The sequence below is a fragment of the Helicoverpa armigera genome, chromosome 29 (assembly GCF_030705265.1).
Source record: "Helicoverpa armigera isolate CAAS_96S chromosome 29, ASM3070526v1, whole genome shotgun sequence".
NCBI classification, from domain to species: Eukaryota; Metazoa; Arthropoda; class Insecta; order Lepidoptera; family Noctuidae; genus Helicoverpa; species Helicoverpa armigera.
This window is the reverse complement of record NC_087148.1, coordinates 731,553-750,239: the sequence shown is the minus strand read 5'-3', so window position 1 is coordinate 750,239 and position 18,687 is coordinate 731,553. Positions and strand designations below refer to the sequence as shown.

At 38.3% G+C, this 18,687-nt stretch overlaps 1 protein-coding gene and 1 long non-coding RNA gene across 2 annotated transcripts; one reads left to right on the top strand and one right to left on the bottom strand.

The window, feature by feature from the left end:
- The first annotated feature begins 946 nt into the window (after positions 1–946).
- Positions 947–18,164, top strand: LOC110381914 (uncharacterized). Its single transcript, XM_064042585.1, has 6 exons — positions 947–2,144; positions 4,424–4,529; positions 10,615–10,790; positions 12,012–12,124; positions 13,902–14,057; positions 14,576–18,164. The coding sequence occupies exons 1-6, from the start codon at positions 1,105–1,107 to the stop codon at positions 15,148–15,150; spliced, it is 2,166 nt and encodes a 721-aa protein (XP_063898655.1). The 5' UTR covers positions 947–1,104; the 3' UTR covers positions 15,151–18,164.
- LOC135119073 (uncharacterized) lies at positions 12,789–13,631 on the bottom strand. The gene is made up of 2 exons (XR_010277963.1): positions 13,173–13,631; positions 12,789–12,996 (listed from the first exon to the last, which is right to left on the bottom strand). It is a non-coding gene; the product is annotated as an uncharacterized LOC135119073 (long non-coding RNA).
- Positions 18,165–18,687: the final 523 nt, after the last annotated feature.

The window sequence follows — 18,687 nt, the reverse complement described above, 5'->3', positions numbered from 1 at the left end:
TGCACATCTAAGTAGGTTGCTAAGCGTGAAGTTAATATAACTTGAAATTCCAACAACTATTTTAATTGTAGACGCTTTCTTTTCACGGATATTACGGACTAAATATGGCGTTTAGAATTTTGATTATCAGTGGTCAAATTTTACGCTTCTTTTCAATTATCTATAATACAATATTCGTAGACGGCAAACTGATGTCGTCAATTCGCGTCGTCACGTAGTCGTGCCGTGTAAACGCACCTCCATAACCATACAAGTCTATAGAGGTCCAATGCTTCTGTCATTTTTCAAGGGCAGTGATGCCAGATGGGGGGGATTCCCCCCAAATTTGGGGGTATTTTCTGCCCATGGGGGATTTTTTGGGGGGAAGAATCCTTTGGGGGGATCAGCGGGGGGATTAAAAATTGGCTTGGAGGGAGTTGGAGGATTTTTCTAAAAAGTTTTATGACTAAACGCTACCAAATTACTCACTACTTAATTTGAACGCACCATAGAACACACAAAAACATACACACACTACCACATGATACGGACATGTAAGCAAATTGGCATTAGGAATTTTGTCGTTGCCTTTTTCTAACGCGGTTGTGGAAAGAGCTTTCTCGCAAGTTGCGATTATTAAAGACAAACTGAGAAACAGATTAGCCATCAACACGACCGAATCTATTTTGAGAGTATATTATATGAGAGATATTCAATGCCGGAAGGATGTGTTAATTTTAAAGTAACTTTAAAGATGCTCAAGAGATTTACGGAACTCTCGGAACTGCAGCCGGCGACGTAAGTGAGGATGATGAGTCATGGAAGCAATTGCTAAATTATTATAAATGATTGTATTTAAATAAATATTTTTCTAATTACTGGGGGTTTTTTCTCAAAACACTAACATTTTGGGGGGATTTTGAGTAAGATTTGGGGAGAATGCTAGATCATCATCTGGCAACACTGTTCAAGGGGGTTACCCCAGTGTAGTAACATGTTATTTATTCAAAAAGTAATGAATTTCGCCAGTATCGTTGAAAATTTCGCGCGCAGATACTACTAATAGGTATAATAAACAGTGACGACATAAATTAAGTGCGATACCAATAAAAAAAAGTGTTCAAAATGTCCACAGAGGATGTGAAACCTATCACGGTAAAAAAACTGCCACTAATATTGAATAAGAACATAATAATACAGAAAGGTATAAAGCCGTTCAAGAGTAATATGAAGCTAGTGAAATCGTTGCAAAATTCCGTGCAAGAGGACATTATTTACACGTCGAAAACGGGGGATTTCACGGCGGGGGAAGTCCGTAATATGACTATTGTGAATCGTCTGAACATGTTGACTAATTCTTGTACAACAGTTGCTAAGTGTCAGAGCCACAGCGGCCAGGTTTACGAGAAAACCTCAGAAGAAATTACTAAACTAATCGGTCAAAATAACTACGATTTTTTATTTAGTTCCATATGTTCAATTATAAGTCATGAACTTAAAATTAGAAGCATAAATTCTCTGTTGACAGTTCCGAAAAAAAATAAAAGTGTATCTTGCCAGACTGAAGGCAGTATAGAGGTTGGTGACAAAAAGGACAGTGTTGATGTGTGTTGTCAGACTCATGAATCGTCTATGGACGAGTTAAAAAAATTTACTCCGAAACGCAGAGTGAAAAGACAGCAGTTGGCTCCTTATGTGGTCAAAGACGGGCCTACAGAGAAACAGCCAAGAAAAGTGGTCATATCACCAAATGAATTTGACACGTTATTCGTGAAAGAAGAAGAAACCATTACAAAACAGGACACTGCCTCAACGGTCTCGTTACCGGAACTCGGTTCCGTCTTCGACGAAGATTCTAACAACAGTATCGGTAGATTTTCATCATTATCGGTGGCGACTACACCAGATTTACTGATCAATCCTTTCAATATGTTAGTTGATAAGCATACAAAAGACGTTACCGTGAGCGTAGAGAGACAAAATGTGACCGAAACAGAATACAAATTACATAATATGGATGGGGGTTTGAGTCCGTTGACTGGAAAGGTAGAATTCGTAGCTCAAGACTTGCAAAGCATCCCTAAAGAGCAAAGAACATTGCTATTACTACGCCAAGGAATTATTGATTGGAAAAAATGCTTAACACCAGATAACGATGGGCATTTGTAAGTACATTTTTTGTTTTATATATTTATTTAATGGTTTATGTACACAGAAACAAAAACACAGACAAAAAATTGTACAAGGGTACAGCTTATTTCAAAAGAAATCTCTTCCAGCAGGCCCGGTATAGGAAAGTTAGAATAAAAAAGTATTTTATTTCAATATCAATCATTTTAACCAATGAATTGATACTAAAATTATAAATCTGAAGAGCTTTTTTGTCTGCTTGAACACGCAAATCTCAGGAACTATTGGTCCAATTGTACGTGATGAGAGTGCAACCGCGGGAAACGGCTAGTTATGTATTCTAAGATAGTTAATTTAATTAATTTATCTGAATAATTTAATATTATCTAAAGATAATTTAATTAAGAGCGTGATATTTCCATTGAATTGTGATAGTTATTCGCACATTACTCATCCTGAGTACTTGCTTTGCGCACCTGGATAATCCCTACTAATATTATAAATGCGAAAGTAACTCTGTCTGTCTTTTACGCTTTTACGTCTAAACCACTGAACTGATTTTAATAGAATTTGGTACAGAGATAGCCTTTGACCCTGATTGACCTTGAGAAAGAACATAGGATAGTTTTTATCCTTTAGCTTTGAAGGATTCTCTTGGAAACGCGATATAACCGAACTCTACGCGGGCGGAAGCTAGTAAATTACATATATGGGTACTTAATTTGCAATAGTATGTGCGTATCGCGGTTCCAACTGCGCCTTATTAATTTACGCATAACAACGCTTAAAGAGCTGATCAAAAAACCGGACCACCAAGGGTTCCGTACCATTATTCAGAAAATGAGCAAAAAAAATCAAGTTTGTTGCATGGGAGCCCCCCAAAATATTTATTTTATTCTAGTTTTCAGTATTTGTTGTTATAGCGGCAACAGAAATACATCATCTGTGAAAATTTCAACTCTCTACCTATCACGGTTCATGAGATACAGCCTGGTGACAGACGGACGGACGGACGGACAGAGGACGAAAACAATAGGGTCCCATTTTACCCTTTGGGTACGGAACCCTAAAAAGGATTTGATTTGTTTGAGGGGTACAAAAGCTCCTAATCTACTGAACCGATTTGAAAAATTCTTTCACTGTTGGAAAGCTACACTCTTCCCGAGTAACGTAGGCTATATTTTATCCCGGTACGGGCTGTAGTTCCCACGGGACGCGTGTGAAATCGCGGGAAAACGACTACTATCTTAGTTTTTTTTGTTTTTTAAACAAAATATGTGACCAATATTTTTATAACCATATCTTCACGCCACTTTCAAAAATGTTAGGTCAACAAATTGTATGTTGTGCTGAAAAGTGACCGATAAGATTAAATTACGTGTTTTCAAAACCAATTTCGATAAAAAATTGATATCAAAACGGTCAAGTTTTTCGGTCATTGATATCTATACTGGTACTAGCTTCCGCCCGCGGCTTCGCCCGCGTAGAGTTCGGTTGTATCGCGTTTCCAAGAGAATTCTTCAAAAATCCGGGATAAAAACTATCCTATGTTCTTTCCAACTCTATCTCTGTACCAATTTTTTTAAAATCAGTTCAGTGGTTTAGACGTGACGTGATTGCGTAACAGACAGACAGAGTTACTTTCGCATTTATAATATTAGTAGGGATTAAAAAGCTGAAGAGTTTTTTTGTTTGTTTAAACACTCTAATACGAGTAACTATTCATCCGATTTGAAAAATTCTTTCAGTGTTACTTAGCCCATTTATCCAAGAAGGCTATAGATTATTTTAATCCGGGTGCGTGAAGTAGATTCCAAGGAATGCGGGTGAAACCGCTAGCAGAAGCTAGTGAATAGATAAACGCGTAAATACACCTTATAATGTCCTCAGAAATCGGCCATAAATTTTTTTTAACAACTCTCACGGGCTGCGGGATTGTTCGCGCGAGTTACCGCGGCGCTGGTACATAAAGAGCTCAAGAAGGAACATGGTGGGTTTTAGTCAGTAAGAGTCTGATACTCCCTCACGCTGCACCCACAGCGTGAGGCGTCATTTGGTGATTTCCCATAAAAAAAATCCCCGAGTTCACAGACAATAAAAATGTCAGTTTTCTTACTATGATATTTCAAGTTCAAGTTTTAAAGTAAACCCCCTCTCGCTGTGGGTGCAGCGTGAGGGAGTGTCAGACTCTTACTGACTAAGACCCACCACGTTCTTTCTTAAACCCTTTATGTAGGTACAAGCGCCGCGGTAACTCGCGTGAACAATCCCGCAGCTCAAAGGAGGATGTTCTCAATTGGTTTGCATTTTTCAGGCCTATCCACATAGCTGTCCTGACAAATGACGTGGATTTGCTCAGAAGACAATGTATAGCATTAAAAAGAAGAGAAATGACAGTGGATCTGAAAGCAGATGGATTGGTAAGTTAATAATCTGCCTAGCCTTTTCCTTAGGTTTCCAGTGTGACTACATGCAGCTGAGTACCAGTGTGCTGTACGGTAAATCATCTTTAACTTCATCTCATCTAGGCTTTTCCCAACTATGTTGGGGTCGGCTTCCAGTCTAACCGGATGCAGCTGAGTACCAGTGTGCCACAAGAAACGACTGCCTATCTGACCTACTCAAGCTTGTTAAACGGGCGACTCCTTCGTAAGACTGGTGTCAGACTTACTGACTTCTGACTACCTGTAACGTCTGCCAAGGATGTTCAATGACAGCCGGGACCTACAGTTTAATGTGCCATCCGATACACAGTCATTGGTGTCCAAGATATACTTAGAAAGTACATATAAACATAGAAAAGTTGCATTGGTGATTGCTTGACTTGGAATCGAACACACTCTCATACTTGAAAGGTTGGTTCTTTACCCACTAGGCTATCGATGTTGCTAAGCCAATATAAATCAATGAGGTATCGTTTGACCTCTATTTTGTAGATATTTTATCGCGTAACCGATTCAGCGGATAATATACGATTACATTGTTTGATAAAAACTACACTTTTATGTACTTACTAGGAGTTTCCCGCGGGTTTTCCCGCGTATATAGATTCTAGGAAACTACTCCGCACTTCGTGATAAAATCGAAGTGCGAGTCGGAACCGCGCACAAACGGTGCCATACTATCCTAACTATAATATTATAAATGTGAAAGTAACTCTGTCTGTCTGTCTTTTCTTCACGCCTAAACTACTGAACCGATTTGTGTGAAATTTGGTACAGACATAGTTTGGAACTTGAGAAAGGACATAGGATAGTTTTTATTTCAAAAAAAATATATAAAAATAAAAAATAAAATTTATTCCGGACATATAGCGCCATCTATTGGTCAAACCAAAAACATGCCGGAAGTCACTATTCCATGCGAAAGAAGTCGCGGGCAAAAGCTAGTCATTTATAAAACGTTCCATAATTATAATACATTCCATATTCTGTGAATATTTCAAGCATCTACCCGTTGCCGTTATCGATATCGAGCAAAAATTTGCAAAAAACATCACGTTTGTAGTATGGGAGCCCCCCAAAATATTTAGACCCACTGCTGAACATAGGCCTCCCCCTTAGATCTCCACAGATACCTGTTGGAGGCGACCTACATCCAGCGTCTTCCATCGACCTTTATAAGGTCGTCTGTCCACCTTGTTGGTGGACGTCCTACGCTGCGCTTGCTAGTCCGTGGTCTCCACTCCAGCATTTTTCGGCCCCATCGGCCATCTGCTCTGTGAGCAATATGGCCTGCCCATTGCCACTTCAACTTGCTTTAGTTGATGACTTTAGTTCGTCTACGGATCTCCTCATTTCGGATTCGATCACACAGAGAAACACCGAGCATAGCCCTCTCCATAGCTCGTTGAGCGACTTTAAACTATATCTAATGGAAAAATGCATTGTTACTTTTTATCTCGTGAAACAGTAAGCAGAACTTAGTATAGAAGTTATTTTGACTGAAATATTATTCTGATGCAACTGTGTATAATCAGTATTTCCCCTAACGTTTCAATAACCAGGAAATATTATATTATCCTGTTACTGGGAGTTTTAATGTCTCGCTAGCAGTTTCCCCGCGGCTTCACCCGCGTCCCGTGGGAGCTACTGCCCGTACCGGGATAAAATTTTGCCTATGTTACTCGGAAAGAGTGTAGCTTTCCAACAGTGAAAGAATTTTTCAAATCGGTTTTCCTCTTTATTAGGTATATTAATTTATGTAGATTTCGCAGTTTGGTGATTGTTAGATTTTCATAGTCTCTTTCCCCATATAGGCAGTTATGGATATTGTAACGTACAGTCAAACATATCTACCTGTATATTTTTCCTTAATCCCGTTTTGAATGAGGAACAAAAATGGTAAATTACTTAGAAATAAGTAGAGTCGTGGTGGCCTTGTGGGTAAAGAGCTAACCTCTCGAGTATGAGGGCGTGGGTTCGATTCCAAGCCAGGCAAGTACCAAAGCTACTTTTCAAAAAAGTATATCTTGGACACCACTGACTGTGTTTCTGATGGCATGTTAAACTGTAGATTCCGGCTGTTATTGAACATCCTTGGCAGGCGTTACGGGTAGTTAGTCGCTCCGTGTGGCACACTGGTACTCAGCTGCATCCGGTTAGACTGCAAGCCGACCCCAACATTGTTTGGGAAAAGGCTCGGAAGATGATGATGACTTAGAAATAAGTACCTTAGGGCCCGCCCAAGTTCACCTATAAGTAATATGCACGGCCGTTTTTCCTAAAACAACTTTACTTTGAAAATTTAACGTGCAAATTCGTATGAAACAGGCCTTTTTAAGAATAGTGACGTTTATATTATCGGCGAACTTTACCCGTAATATGGATCAAGGGACATTCCCTAATCCCTGTTGATGACTAAATGTACAAACAATGTTTTGTGACATACGTGTATGTATATGAATGGGCCTATAGGTAGGTATACGTAGTTACTATAGGTACCTACAAATCTATATATATAAAAATAAAACCCGCTTTCCGTTGTCACGACATAACATGAAAACGGCTTAACCGATTTGGCTGAAAATTAGAGGGGAGGTACCTTAGACCCGAGAGAAGGTTTTAGGATTTTTTTTTTGTTTTTGTCACCATCCGGCTACGGGACGCGGGTGAAACCGCGGGCGAAAGCTAGTATTATAATAAAGCTGAACAGTTTGTTCGTTTGAAAGCGTTATAGTCTCAGGTATTACGATTCGATTTGAAAAATCAGAGAATATAAAATAAAGTTAGAAAGCTATGCCACATGACCATTTATTATCCAGATACGCGAAGTCATTCTTAAGCTTTGGTTTCCTAGGAAAGCGGTGCCGTCATATAGCGACCGTAATACAGCGGTGAAAGACATCACCAGAACGTTGTCTATGTAAACAAAATGGGGCGGTTTCCTAGAGAGCGGTAACTGACGCCGTAACTTCAAAAAGCGGTGCCGCCATTTGCATGACGGCCGTCTTGACGGTGTCAGATAGTTTGGTGAACGTTTTATTGAAAGCGGTGAAGCTTTTTTAATACGTATTTGTGTTTTTTTTTTTCGGAACAACGTCAAAAATTTGTTACAATTCTTGGAGCAGCGAGGACGACGAAATTTTAATAGATTTCGTTCGAAACCACGAAGGCAATATCTAACATAAAAAGTAAAGATTATAGAAAAGTCAACTAAAACAGAATTGGTGTTGTGAAATTTGAGAAATATTAAATAAAACAGGTTAGTAAGTATGATACAACTAACAAAAAGTTCATGACGGTGTGTTAAAACGGCCGTGGAACTTTCCACATATAATCACCGTAAAGACGACCGTCTATTTGCGTCCGTAATAAGACGGCCGCTATATGACGGCACCGCTTTCCTAGGAAACCCAAGCTTTAGGGACGCGGACGAAACTACTTATCTGCAGAAAATATATAAGAACGAATACATTGTTAGCGTCCGGTTGCAATATCAAAATAACAATTTTGTATAGGAATATAAGGAAAAAGTTCCTCAATTCCGATGTTATAAAGTATTTTTACTTATCTACAAAACCAGAAATTATACGTTTTATTTATTCCGACACGGTTAGTCCGATAAATCATTTAAATACCTACTTCATTATTTAAAGTAAATAGTGAATCAAGCAGAACGCATTTTATTATTTATCAATCAGAAGTCTATTAAGAAATATTCCAATTATTAATGACTTTCCTTTGTAGTCACCGATATTACTAAACGATTGAATAATATTAGTAATGACATAGTTAAACGTGTCATTAACTGAATTCCGACATTAAAAATACCGACATACCTACGTCATCTGCCTAGCCTTCTCCCAACTATGTTGGGGTCGGCTTCCAGTCTAACCAGATGCAGCTGAGTACCAGTGTGCCACAAGGAGCGACTGCCTATCTGACTTCCTCAACCCAGTTACCCGGACAAGCCAATACGCCTTTGGCCGACATTCCAATATTGAAGAGGATATAACTTTGTATTTTAAATACCGTTTTTGTAGTGTCATTTCTCCGAAACGAATGAATCGCATCCAGTGTGGCTTTGCGTAACAATTTGTAAGAATGAATGAATTATACATATTAAAAAACGTAATACCTAAGTTAGAAAATATGAGTCATAAATAATGCGAAAGAGTGGGCGTCATACTTATTCGAAATATTATTTCCTCATTGATAAATAGCCCATTTATCCAGGAAGGCTAAAGGCTTTTTTTATCCAGGTGCGCGGAGAAGTTACCACGGCACGCGGTTGCAAACCGTTGTAGTCTTACGAAATACTTTTTTTTCATTAGCTAATTGATTCCGCAGTCTGCAGTCTAAACCGAAAGTTGGTCTTGGCCTACGATGGTTGTAAATTTTCAGTCGGTCCGATACCGGCAAAATACCTGATCTTTGTAATGTGCGTACTACCATTCATCCGCATACTGATTTATGAGCCTGAACAAAATATCGGCCGAATAAAGTCTATCTAAAACAAATGAATTGATTTCTGCTATCACTACCCACCGTGAGTTTTGATGAATCAGCCTATTTTATGTGACTCACTAAAATTCGGAATTTCTCAACTAGTTATCGATAAGGACAATGATGAGTCAGTACCTAGGTAGGTATATAGGATAACAGGCGGTTTTGCCACGCTTTCACCTGTGTCCCATGGGAACTACTGCCCGTACCGGGATTAAATATAGCCTATGTTTCTCGCCGATAATGTAGCTTTCCAACAGTAAAAGAATTTTTCAAATCGGTTCTGTAGTTTCGGAGCTTTTAGGGTGCAAAATAAACGTTTCCTCTTTATAATGTTAAGTATAGAAGTCATCATCACCTGCCTAACCTTGGGTTGCCCGGGTAACTGGTTTGAGGAGGTCAGATAGGCAGTCGCTCCTTGTAAAGCACTCGTACTCAGCTGAATCCGGTTAGACTGGAAGCCGACCCCAACATAGTTGGGAAAAAGGCTCGGAGAATGATGATCTTTCGTTCCGTGTGGCTCTGACTTTGCCACGAGCTCTTATATAACTATAGATTATTATATAATTGTTGTATTTGTCGATAACAATGTAAATAAACTCTTATCAGTGTTATCACTGACAGTTGTAATTCTATACAAGTATTGTCATGTGTTTATTTTAATAAATAGTGTGTTTTTAAAACAAGTCATATGTAAGTGGGAATTACCGCTCTTCAGCTTTGTGCGAAATTTTATTTGTTATCCGAATTACCTAAGTTATATCATCATCTCCCGAGCCTTTTCTCAACTATGTTGGGGTCGGCTTCCAGTCTAACCGGATGCAGCTGAGTACCAGTGTGCCACAAGGACTGCCTGTCTTACCTCCTAAATAACATTAAGACAACTGTTTTATCCTGATGCGGGAAGTAGTTCCCTCAGGACGCGGGTGAAACCGCGTTTGGAAGCTAGTACTTAATATTAAGTTTGTTTGTAAAAAAATCCGTCCGTATTATATAAGTAGCCCATTTATCGACAAAGGCTAAAGGCTACTTTATATACAGATACGCGGAGTAATTCCCCTAGACGCGAGTTGGTCAGCGCATCATGTTTTATTTTTCCATTCTCTTCTATGTGCCGTCATCTCACAAGTAATATTCTTTCTAACCATTCTGCTACTGATAAAAGACCAATCGTATTCGATTGGTTTGCAATTTCCATTTGGTCTATACGGTACTTTGCTCTACAATCATACTGCAATCGTAAATAATTTGCAGACAATATGATTAATTATTGAATCACAGAAATGGATAAAAACGTTTATTTAAAAGAAAAAATAGCGGAATGCCACATACGCTTCAATCGTAATCGAGTCGGGATTGGATCTCAGTCGAATCGAGTCGAACGTGAATCATATGTTGCTTAAGTAAAATTAGGAGAATCGGGCCCCAGATTGAGTCGTGATTGGATCTCAGTCGGATGTGAATCGTATGTCGCTTAAGTAAAATTAGTAGAATCGCGGCCCTGATAAATCGCTTATTGTAATCTGTAGTTTATTGATCTATCATTGTTTCTTTGCAGACGCCACTTCGAATGTCGCTCTTCCAAGAAAACACGCATTTAACCTCCATTCTCCTACACTTCGGGGCCGATGTCATGGACATTGATGAAGATGATAGAACGGTCTTCCATATCGCTGCAGAGATGGCCACTGAACATCTGCCAGTACTCGTTACTTACTGTCAGCAGAATGCTAGGTGAGTTTATTTATTTCAGGCAACAAGGGCCCAAAAAAATACGATTACAAATCATCATCCTCCGAGCCTTTTCCCAACTATGTTGGGGTCGGCTTCCAGTCTAACCAGATTCGGCTGAGTACCAGTGCTTTACAAGAAGCGACTGCCTATCTGACCTCCTCAATCCAGTTACCCGGGCAACCCAATACCCCTTGGTTAGACTGGTGTCAGACTTACTGGCTTCTGACTATCCGTAACGACTGCCAAGGATGTTCAATGACAGCCGGGTCCTACTGTTTATACTGTAAACTATCACTACTGCACACGAAGTTTCGGCGTCGTGTTACGCTGCGAGGTGTCGCGTAGCCATCCTCGGAACCTCCGATAGACGACACCCTTCGGCCAAAACTCTTCCTTGAGGAAGGTAAAGAAAGAAAGAAAGAAAGAAAAAATATTTATTGACACAAGCCATACATACACATAGAAATAAAAACAAAATAAAGGAACAAAATGTTGCGCCAAATAAGTCCAGTTCAGCATTATGCCAGACAGCTAGTCTGACGCTGGTTTTCAACTGGACCTATGCGGAGTTGCGGGTGTCCATCGGTATGAACTGCTTTATGCTCTAGAGAGAAAAATAATAAAATACTAAATAAAATAAAAAAAAGAAACCTAAATCATAATCAGAAGGATTAGTCACAAAAATAAAGTAAACATAAAAATAGGTCTCGATGTGATGAGTTGGAACTCGCACCATGAACGAATTGAAGTTCGTATTGTGGCGCGACTCCAACTTCGCCACCCTCAAGGTCCAGTTGGTCTTGGACCGGACATAATCCACGATCTGTTCCACCGTCGTGGTTTAGCGTCCAAGGATTTCGGCCATGGCTATTCTTTTACATATAAGGAGATCAGTCAGTTGCGCAGGACTCTTGAGGTCTCTGGTCGGGCCAAAATCGCTTTGTGGCTTTTAGAAACTTTCACAAAGCAGCCCGGAGCCTAGAAGTCGAAGATTGATACACCCGTGCATCGGAGATCACGTAAATGTCGGTCCTGCTTGTGATCTCTCTCCAGTGGTGTCGGATTGTCGTTCCATCGCGCTATGAGAGTGAAGGAATAGTCAGTGCACCTGTGTCTGCGCAAATGCTCGTGCACTATAATATGTCCTGCGCAGTTGGCTGACCTCGGAATTGAACCCCTGACCTGAACTCAAGCACTTAACATAATTCTTGTTATTTTCAGACAAATACTCCATGAAAATGAAGAATTATGGAGACCAGGTTACGAAGACAAGCCTGATGAGGAACTGGCTCCGATCCTTATGATGCATATCAATAAACTATTTGATAATCAAGGTGAGTTAGTCAAAGTCATGATATGAGTCTGTGAGTGTGTTAATGAGTGAGTCTTTAACCCTCTTATTATAAAAACTGTCGCAAGTAGTGGTTTAAACCAGACTGAAGACGTCTTGGTTTGTTACGATAGTCTTTACATCCTTATTACAAAACGTAGACTAAGAGAAGACTGTTTGGTACTTCGATTTGTCTATGCGTGTGTGTGGTTCAAATAATATCCACAGATTATAACCAACAAATATTTAAATCATTCGATCAATCGTTCCGAATTCTGTGCGCCGTTCCTTTTTACATTATTTTGTTAAGTCTATTTTGATGAAAAATTAATAACTATGATAATAAAAAAAATATCTCTGCAGTTGAATATATTACTTTCTATTATTTAAAGGTAATTTTATATTTCTAGTATCTTTTAACGATGATACATGATCCAATTATTCTCTTTTAAACAACTATCGAGTTTGCGCGTATAACGGAACGTCAGCGTGCGTATCCGAGTTATGTTTTGTTTTTAGGTTAGAAATAACTTGGATTTTCATCCCGATTTAAATGATTAAATAAGACGTTGTGCATCTAATTAGAACCTCTTCAAAATTAAGTACACAATAACTTACACACAGAATATCGTGTGCATTAAATTACCAAAAGAAAATGAAACAACATAAAAGTACAAAATTATATTTTATTCCGATGTCTATTTATACAGTCAAACGCACTGATACATAATGGACACTGTTCTTCATCACACAATCTTGTTCCCTTGCTCATCTTGGCATTTTTGTACCTACATTTTAGCAAGCTTCCAGTCTTTTACAAACATTGCATATTACTGGCAAAGATACGGCGTGCAAAACGCCAAAATAGTCTTGAATCTGTAAATAAACAGTAAACTGTATGATAATCTGATATATTTTCGAAGTTTCATCAAAATCCATGTGGTAGTTTATGCGTGGAACATAAACAAACATCCATAATAAAACCTTCGACTCTTATATAATTATTAGGATGTTTTGGCAACTTACTTGCCCTGTAAAGGCTATATACGTACCTTATGGCGAGTCCAGTTGAGCATCATAGGATCATCATGGATTATCATCATGCATTCAATTGACTATTATTTCGAAAAACATAAATCGATATTTATATCGAAAATTGTCGTCAGATAATTTGAAGAGATTTTGTCGATGACGCACACTGTTGGGTCCCCGGACACTCTCAATAGTATTCTAACACATCCAAGTATTCCAAATCACACATATTTATATCCACTTTCGTTTTTTTCATCACAAAACAAATAACCTCAAAAGTAAATAATGACGGAATTTGACGTTTGTCGACTAAGTACTGCAGTTAAACTAGGGGGCTCGATGGTTTATCTTTTGTACTACAGATAGTAATAGGACTTGCGATAAACTGCGTTTTGTAATAACGTTTTTTCAAGGTCGTACTTACAGCTGGATTAAAGGTAGTACAAAAGCCGATACTTATTTGATACCGCGTTTTATAATAAGAGGGTCAGTGTGTTAATGAGTGAGTCTGCTAAAGATAAATTTATTTTGTGACACGGGTTGTGAGTGTGTTAGTGAGTGAGTCTGTGAGTGTGTTAATGAGTGAGCCTGTGAGTGTGTTAGTGAGTCTGTGAGTGTATTAATGAGTGAGTAAGCGTGTTTAGTATGTGAGTATGTTACTCTTTGAGTATGTTAATGAGTGTGTATGCGAGTGTTCTAATGAGTGCATTAATGAGTGTGCTAATGAGTCTTCTAATGACTTTTTGCAGGCTACACGGCACTGATGCTGGCCAGCAAGTTGGGCAGGTACAACAACGTGCTGTGTCTAGTGGAGAGTTGCAGGGCCGCCGTGAATGTCACGATGCCCAACAGTGGGAATACGGCGCTGTATCTAGCTGTTGGTGCCGCTTGCATGGATTCTGCCGGTAAGATTATTTATTTATTTATAGTTAATTTACACAGTTACGCACGAAAAAGTCGTGGTGACTAGGCCACCAGGGCAAAGAATCAACCTCTCAAGTATGAGGGCGCTGGTTCGATTCCAGGTCAGGCAAGTACCAATGCAACTTTTCTAAGTTTGTATGTACTTTCTAAGTATATCTTAGACACCAATGACTGTGTTTCGGATGGCAGGTTAAACTGTAGGTCCCGGCTGTCATTGAACATCCTTGACAGTCGTTACCAGTGTTTAACAAGGAGCGACTGCCTATCTGACCTCCTCAACGCAGTTACCCGGGCAACCCAATGCCCCTTGGTTAAAGACTGGTGTCAGACTTACTGGCTTCTAACTACCCGTAACGACTGCCAAAGATGTTCAATGATAGCCGAGACCTACAGTTTAACGTGCCTACCGTTTCTCAACTTTATGATTTGTTGTTTTTCTAAACCTTTTATTTTCATATTAAGATAAATTTTTACTAAAATAATTTCAATTCATTCACAGAACGAGGAAACAAGACTAAAATAGTGGATCACTTCGGAAAAACCGTGGAAATTCTAGTTGAAAATGGCGCCGATCCTAATATTGATAACTTTGCTGGTTCCAGCGTGAACGATTTATTAACGGAATTTAATATTGGAGAATTATCCATGTTAATAGCTAACAAACTAACTTCAGTTCGCTATTTTGGGGGTCAACTACCAAATGGGGTTAAAGGTAGTGACTTCATGCTTTTCAAGGACGATGCGGGCAGAGTCAATATAAAAGATGTACATAATAAAAAGCGTCCGCCTAAAGCGAAAAGTTCGCCGGTTATTCTAGAAAATGTCCCGTATAAACCACCGGTTAATCTTGATACGGTTATAGTAAAACCTAGTGCTAAAGTTCTGCCGGTTAAAGCTGCGGCTAAAGTGGATAACTCGAAAGATAAAGTTAATACAATGCAAAGTTACACACCCATGATCAAGAATTTTAAACTAAGTAAACCTGTATTGATAAAATCGGATTTAAACAATAAGAAAAGGAAGTTAGAAATAGTTATGGAACCCAGCAAAAGTAAGAAAAGTACTACTGATTAACATTAGCTGGGTAATTCGAGAATTTACCAAATCTCGGACGTGGAAACTACAAGATTGAGAAAGAGAAAGAAAATCCTGAAAAATTCAGAAAAGATAACAGGAGACTTTGAAGATCTTTAAAAAGAGAAGTTAAAATATCTGTACTTCTGAATATGAGAAGATTTAACAACTTCTGAAAACGAATAGCATATCCACTAGTAACCATTTAAAATTGTACTCAATAAAAAGTAATAAATGGTTAGACATTAAAAAAAATGCGAATAATACGAGAAAAGAGAGAAGACTTAATATCTATACTTCTGAAAATGAGAAGCATAACCAACAATTACTTTAAGATAAAAATGGTTATTAAAAAAAAAAACTTGGTATGTATGTTGGTGGAGCCTATGTTGGGGTCGGCTTCCAATCTAACCGGATTCAGCTGAGTACCAGTGTGTCACAAGGAGCGACTGCCTATCTGACCTCCTCAACACAGTTACCTGGGCAACCCAATACCCCTTGGTTAGACTGGTGTCAGACTTACTGGCTTCTGACTACCCGTAACGACTGCCAAGGATGTTCAATGACAGCCGGGACCTACCTACGGATAGTCGAATAAGTATATGAAATATGCAACGAAAGAAAACGTTGTAATTTTAAAACAAATTGACTGAAAAAATTTCGTTTAACCAGATTCACTGGAGAATATATAAAACGGGTATTATGAGAAATTAGGATTAAAAGAAAATTAGGTTTAATTAGTATTTTGAATATGATTTGGTTTTCATTTTTAAGCTTTTTGGTTCAATTCTTATTTTTTGTACGGAGAGTTGCACCATTTAACTATAACGATAACCGAACCATTTTCAGTAGTCAAATCGCCGATGTGAGCAATGCGCGGCAAGTATACGACTGGTTATGGTTTGGTTATCGTTATAGTTAAATGGTCCACATTCTTACAGTTATAAATGTGAAAGTAGCTGTCTGTTTGTCGTTATTTCACGCCAAAACTATTGAAACAATTTTAATGTTATTTGGTACAGCCTGAGAAAGGTTTTGGTAGAAATGGGATCTAAGGATTGAGGGTTATTTTTAACCTGGGGCCCGATTCTCCTAAGTTAATAATGTCAAAATTGAATAGAAATTGAATTGCAATATGATCGCAATAGCAGTTTTAACCATATCGGGCATTGTGCTACTAATATAAGACCAATCGTATTCCAACGACATTCGATTGGTCTGCTATTTTGGTGATTTTGGTCTATACGGTAGTTTGCTCTACAATCATATTGCAATCGTAAATTATTTGCAGACAAAATGATTCATTATTGAATGACAGAAAAGGGTAAAAACCTTTATGTTAAAAAAAAATGCAGAATGCCACATACGCTTCAATCGTAATGAGGGTTTTCGATACTTTTTCTGCCGCCAGGCGGCGCTTCGTATGCGTCAGGTCCAAACAGCTGTCAAATAGTATGGAATTGTAGGGTCCGAACTTATTGTTTATTGAAATTCTGTGATATTGGAAGTGTTATTGATTTTATTATGGACTACGGTCAGAATAAGGTTTCCGAACTAAAAATTGAGCTAAGAGAGAGGGTGCAAAAGTCACTGGTACTAAGGAAAAGCTTGTTGAAAAATTTGTTAACACAATATGATTTAGTTTTTTTTATTTACTCAACCTCAATAGTAAAACAATAATGCAGTGCTTTAATTATAAAATAAAAAAAAAACACTAAAATCGTTCACTATTCATAGTAAAGATAAGCACTTTGACAGTTACCTGGACCTGACGACTCGGTGCTGCCACCTCGTGGACGCCATTTTAGAAAACCGTCATTGAGTCGGCATTGGATCTCAGTCGAATGTGAATCGTATGTCGCTTAAGTAAAATTAGGAGAATCGGGCCCCAGGTGGGTTCTTTCGGCAAGCGGGTGGAATCGCGGGAAAAATCGAGTTGTGAAAGGAAGTTATGGCAAAAATTAATTCTAAATCTATAAGTAAGTCATACCTACATATTATTAGGTATGTATTTAAATAGTTAAATATATTGCACTTTACTTATGTTTTATTTTGAACTATTAACGGATCAGAGCTCTAGCCAATATTTAAGTTTTTTTTTAGCTAATAATATATGTGTATTATGTAATGAAGTATATGTTATAGAAATAATTTCTAAGTAAATCAACATGTATTTATTTTGTGAATAATTTCGGGTGAATTGCATAATTTAACTATAACGATAACCAAACCATTTTCAGTTGTCAAATCGCCGATGTGACCAATGGGCGGCAAGTATACGGCTGGTTATAGTTTGGTTATAAGTCGTGGTAGCCTAGTGGGTAAAGAACCAACCTCTCGAGTATGAGTGTGTGGGTTCGATTCCAGGTCAGGCAAGTACCAATGCAACTTTTCTAAGTTTGTATGTACTTTCTAAGTAATCTTTGACACCAATGGCTGATAAAAAAAAGGTGAAGGAAAACATCTTGAGGAAACCTGGACTATAAAGTCTGGAATCACCAACCCGCATTGAGCAAGCGTGGTGATTAATGCTCAATCCTTCTCCGTGTGAGAGGAGGCCGCAGCCCAGCAGTGGGACGATAAAAAGGCTGTAACAGTAACAACAGTATAGTTTGGTTATCGTTATAGTTAAATAGTAGTAGCCTTCCTTAGACGATAAAACACGTTACTGCTCATATTATTAACTGATATATTAATATATCAATGTTTTATTTACCATTAAAATATCTTCTGTTTGAAAAGATCTGTCGATGAACGTACAAATATGTAATTTACAAAACATGCTTGAATGTCACTTTTTACTATATACATGTACAATTTTCCTACCAATTGGGTTGAAAATATAGCCTACCAATTGGGTTGAAAATATAGGTAATCTAAATAATAATATTTATTAACCGTATGTTTGGCTGTTTTTCTTTAATATTCAATAACATCCTAATTAAGAACCTCCATTTAAGGAATTTAGTTTAAAATGTAGAAAATTCGATTAAATGTTTAATTTGACTGGTGTATTTGCGTAGTTATCATCTCCCGAACCTTTTCCCAACTATGTTGGTGTCGGCTTCCAGTCTAACCGAATGCAGCTGAGTACCAGTGTGCCACAAGGAGCGACTGCCTATCTGACCTTCTCAACCCAGTTACCCGGGCAACCCGATACCCCTTAGTTAGACTGGTTGTCTGCATACTATCAACCATAAGGTCAGAGTATACATATGTTTATCTCATTAATTTATTTCTAAGGAAGTTAACAATATGTTTGTCCATTATTATATAATTTTTATTGTTATACTCTATCCACGGAAGCAAGAGCTAAAAGGTAAACAAAGAATGACACTTTTTCAAGATGGCGGTATAATCCGACCGATGACAGAACGTCACATTTTTGTTTAAAATGTTCGCAGTATCTGTGATTTTGTCATCGGTCGGTTTATACCGCCATCTTGAAAAACTGTCATTCTTTGTTTACCTTTTAGCTCTTGCTTCCGTGGATAGAGTATAGTGACCTTGAACTTCTTATAAATTAATAACTTAAAC

Coding starts and splice junctions, on each gene's coding strand:
- LOC110381914 (XM_064042585.1), top strand. CDS start 1,105: ATGTCCACAGAGGATGTGAAACCTATCACGGTAAAAAAACTGCCACTA. Junction 2,145..4,423: donor CCAGATAACGATGGGCATTT/GTAAGTACATTT, acceptor TGCATTTTTCAG/GCCTATCCACATAGCTGTCC. Junction 12,125..13,901: donor TAAACTATTTGATAATCAAG/GTGAGTTAGTCA, acceptor GACTTTTTGCAG/GCTACACGGCACTGATGCTG.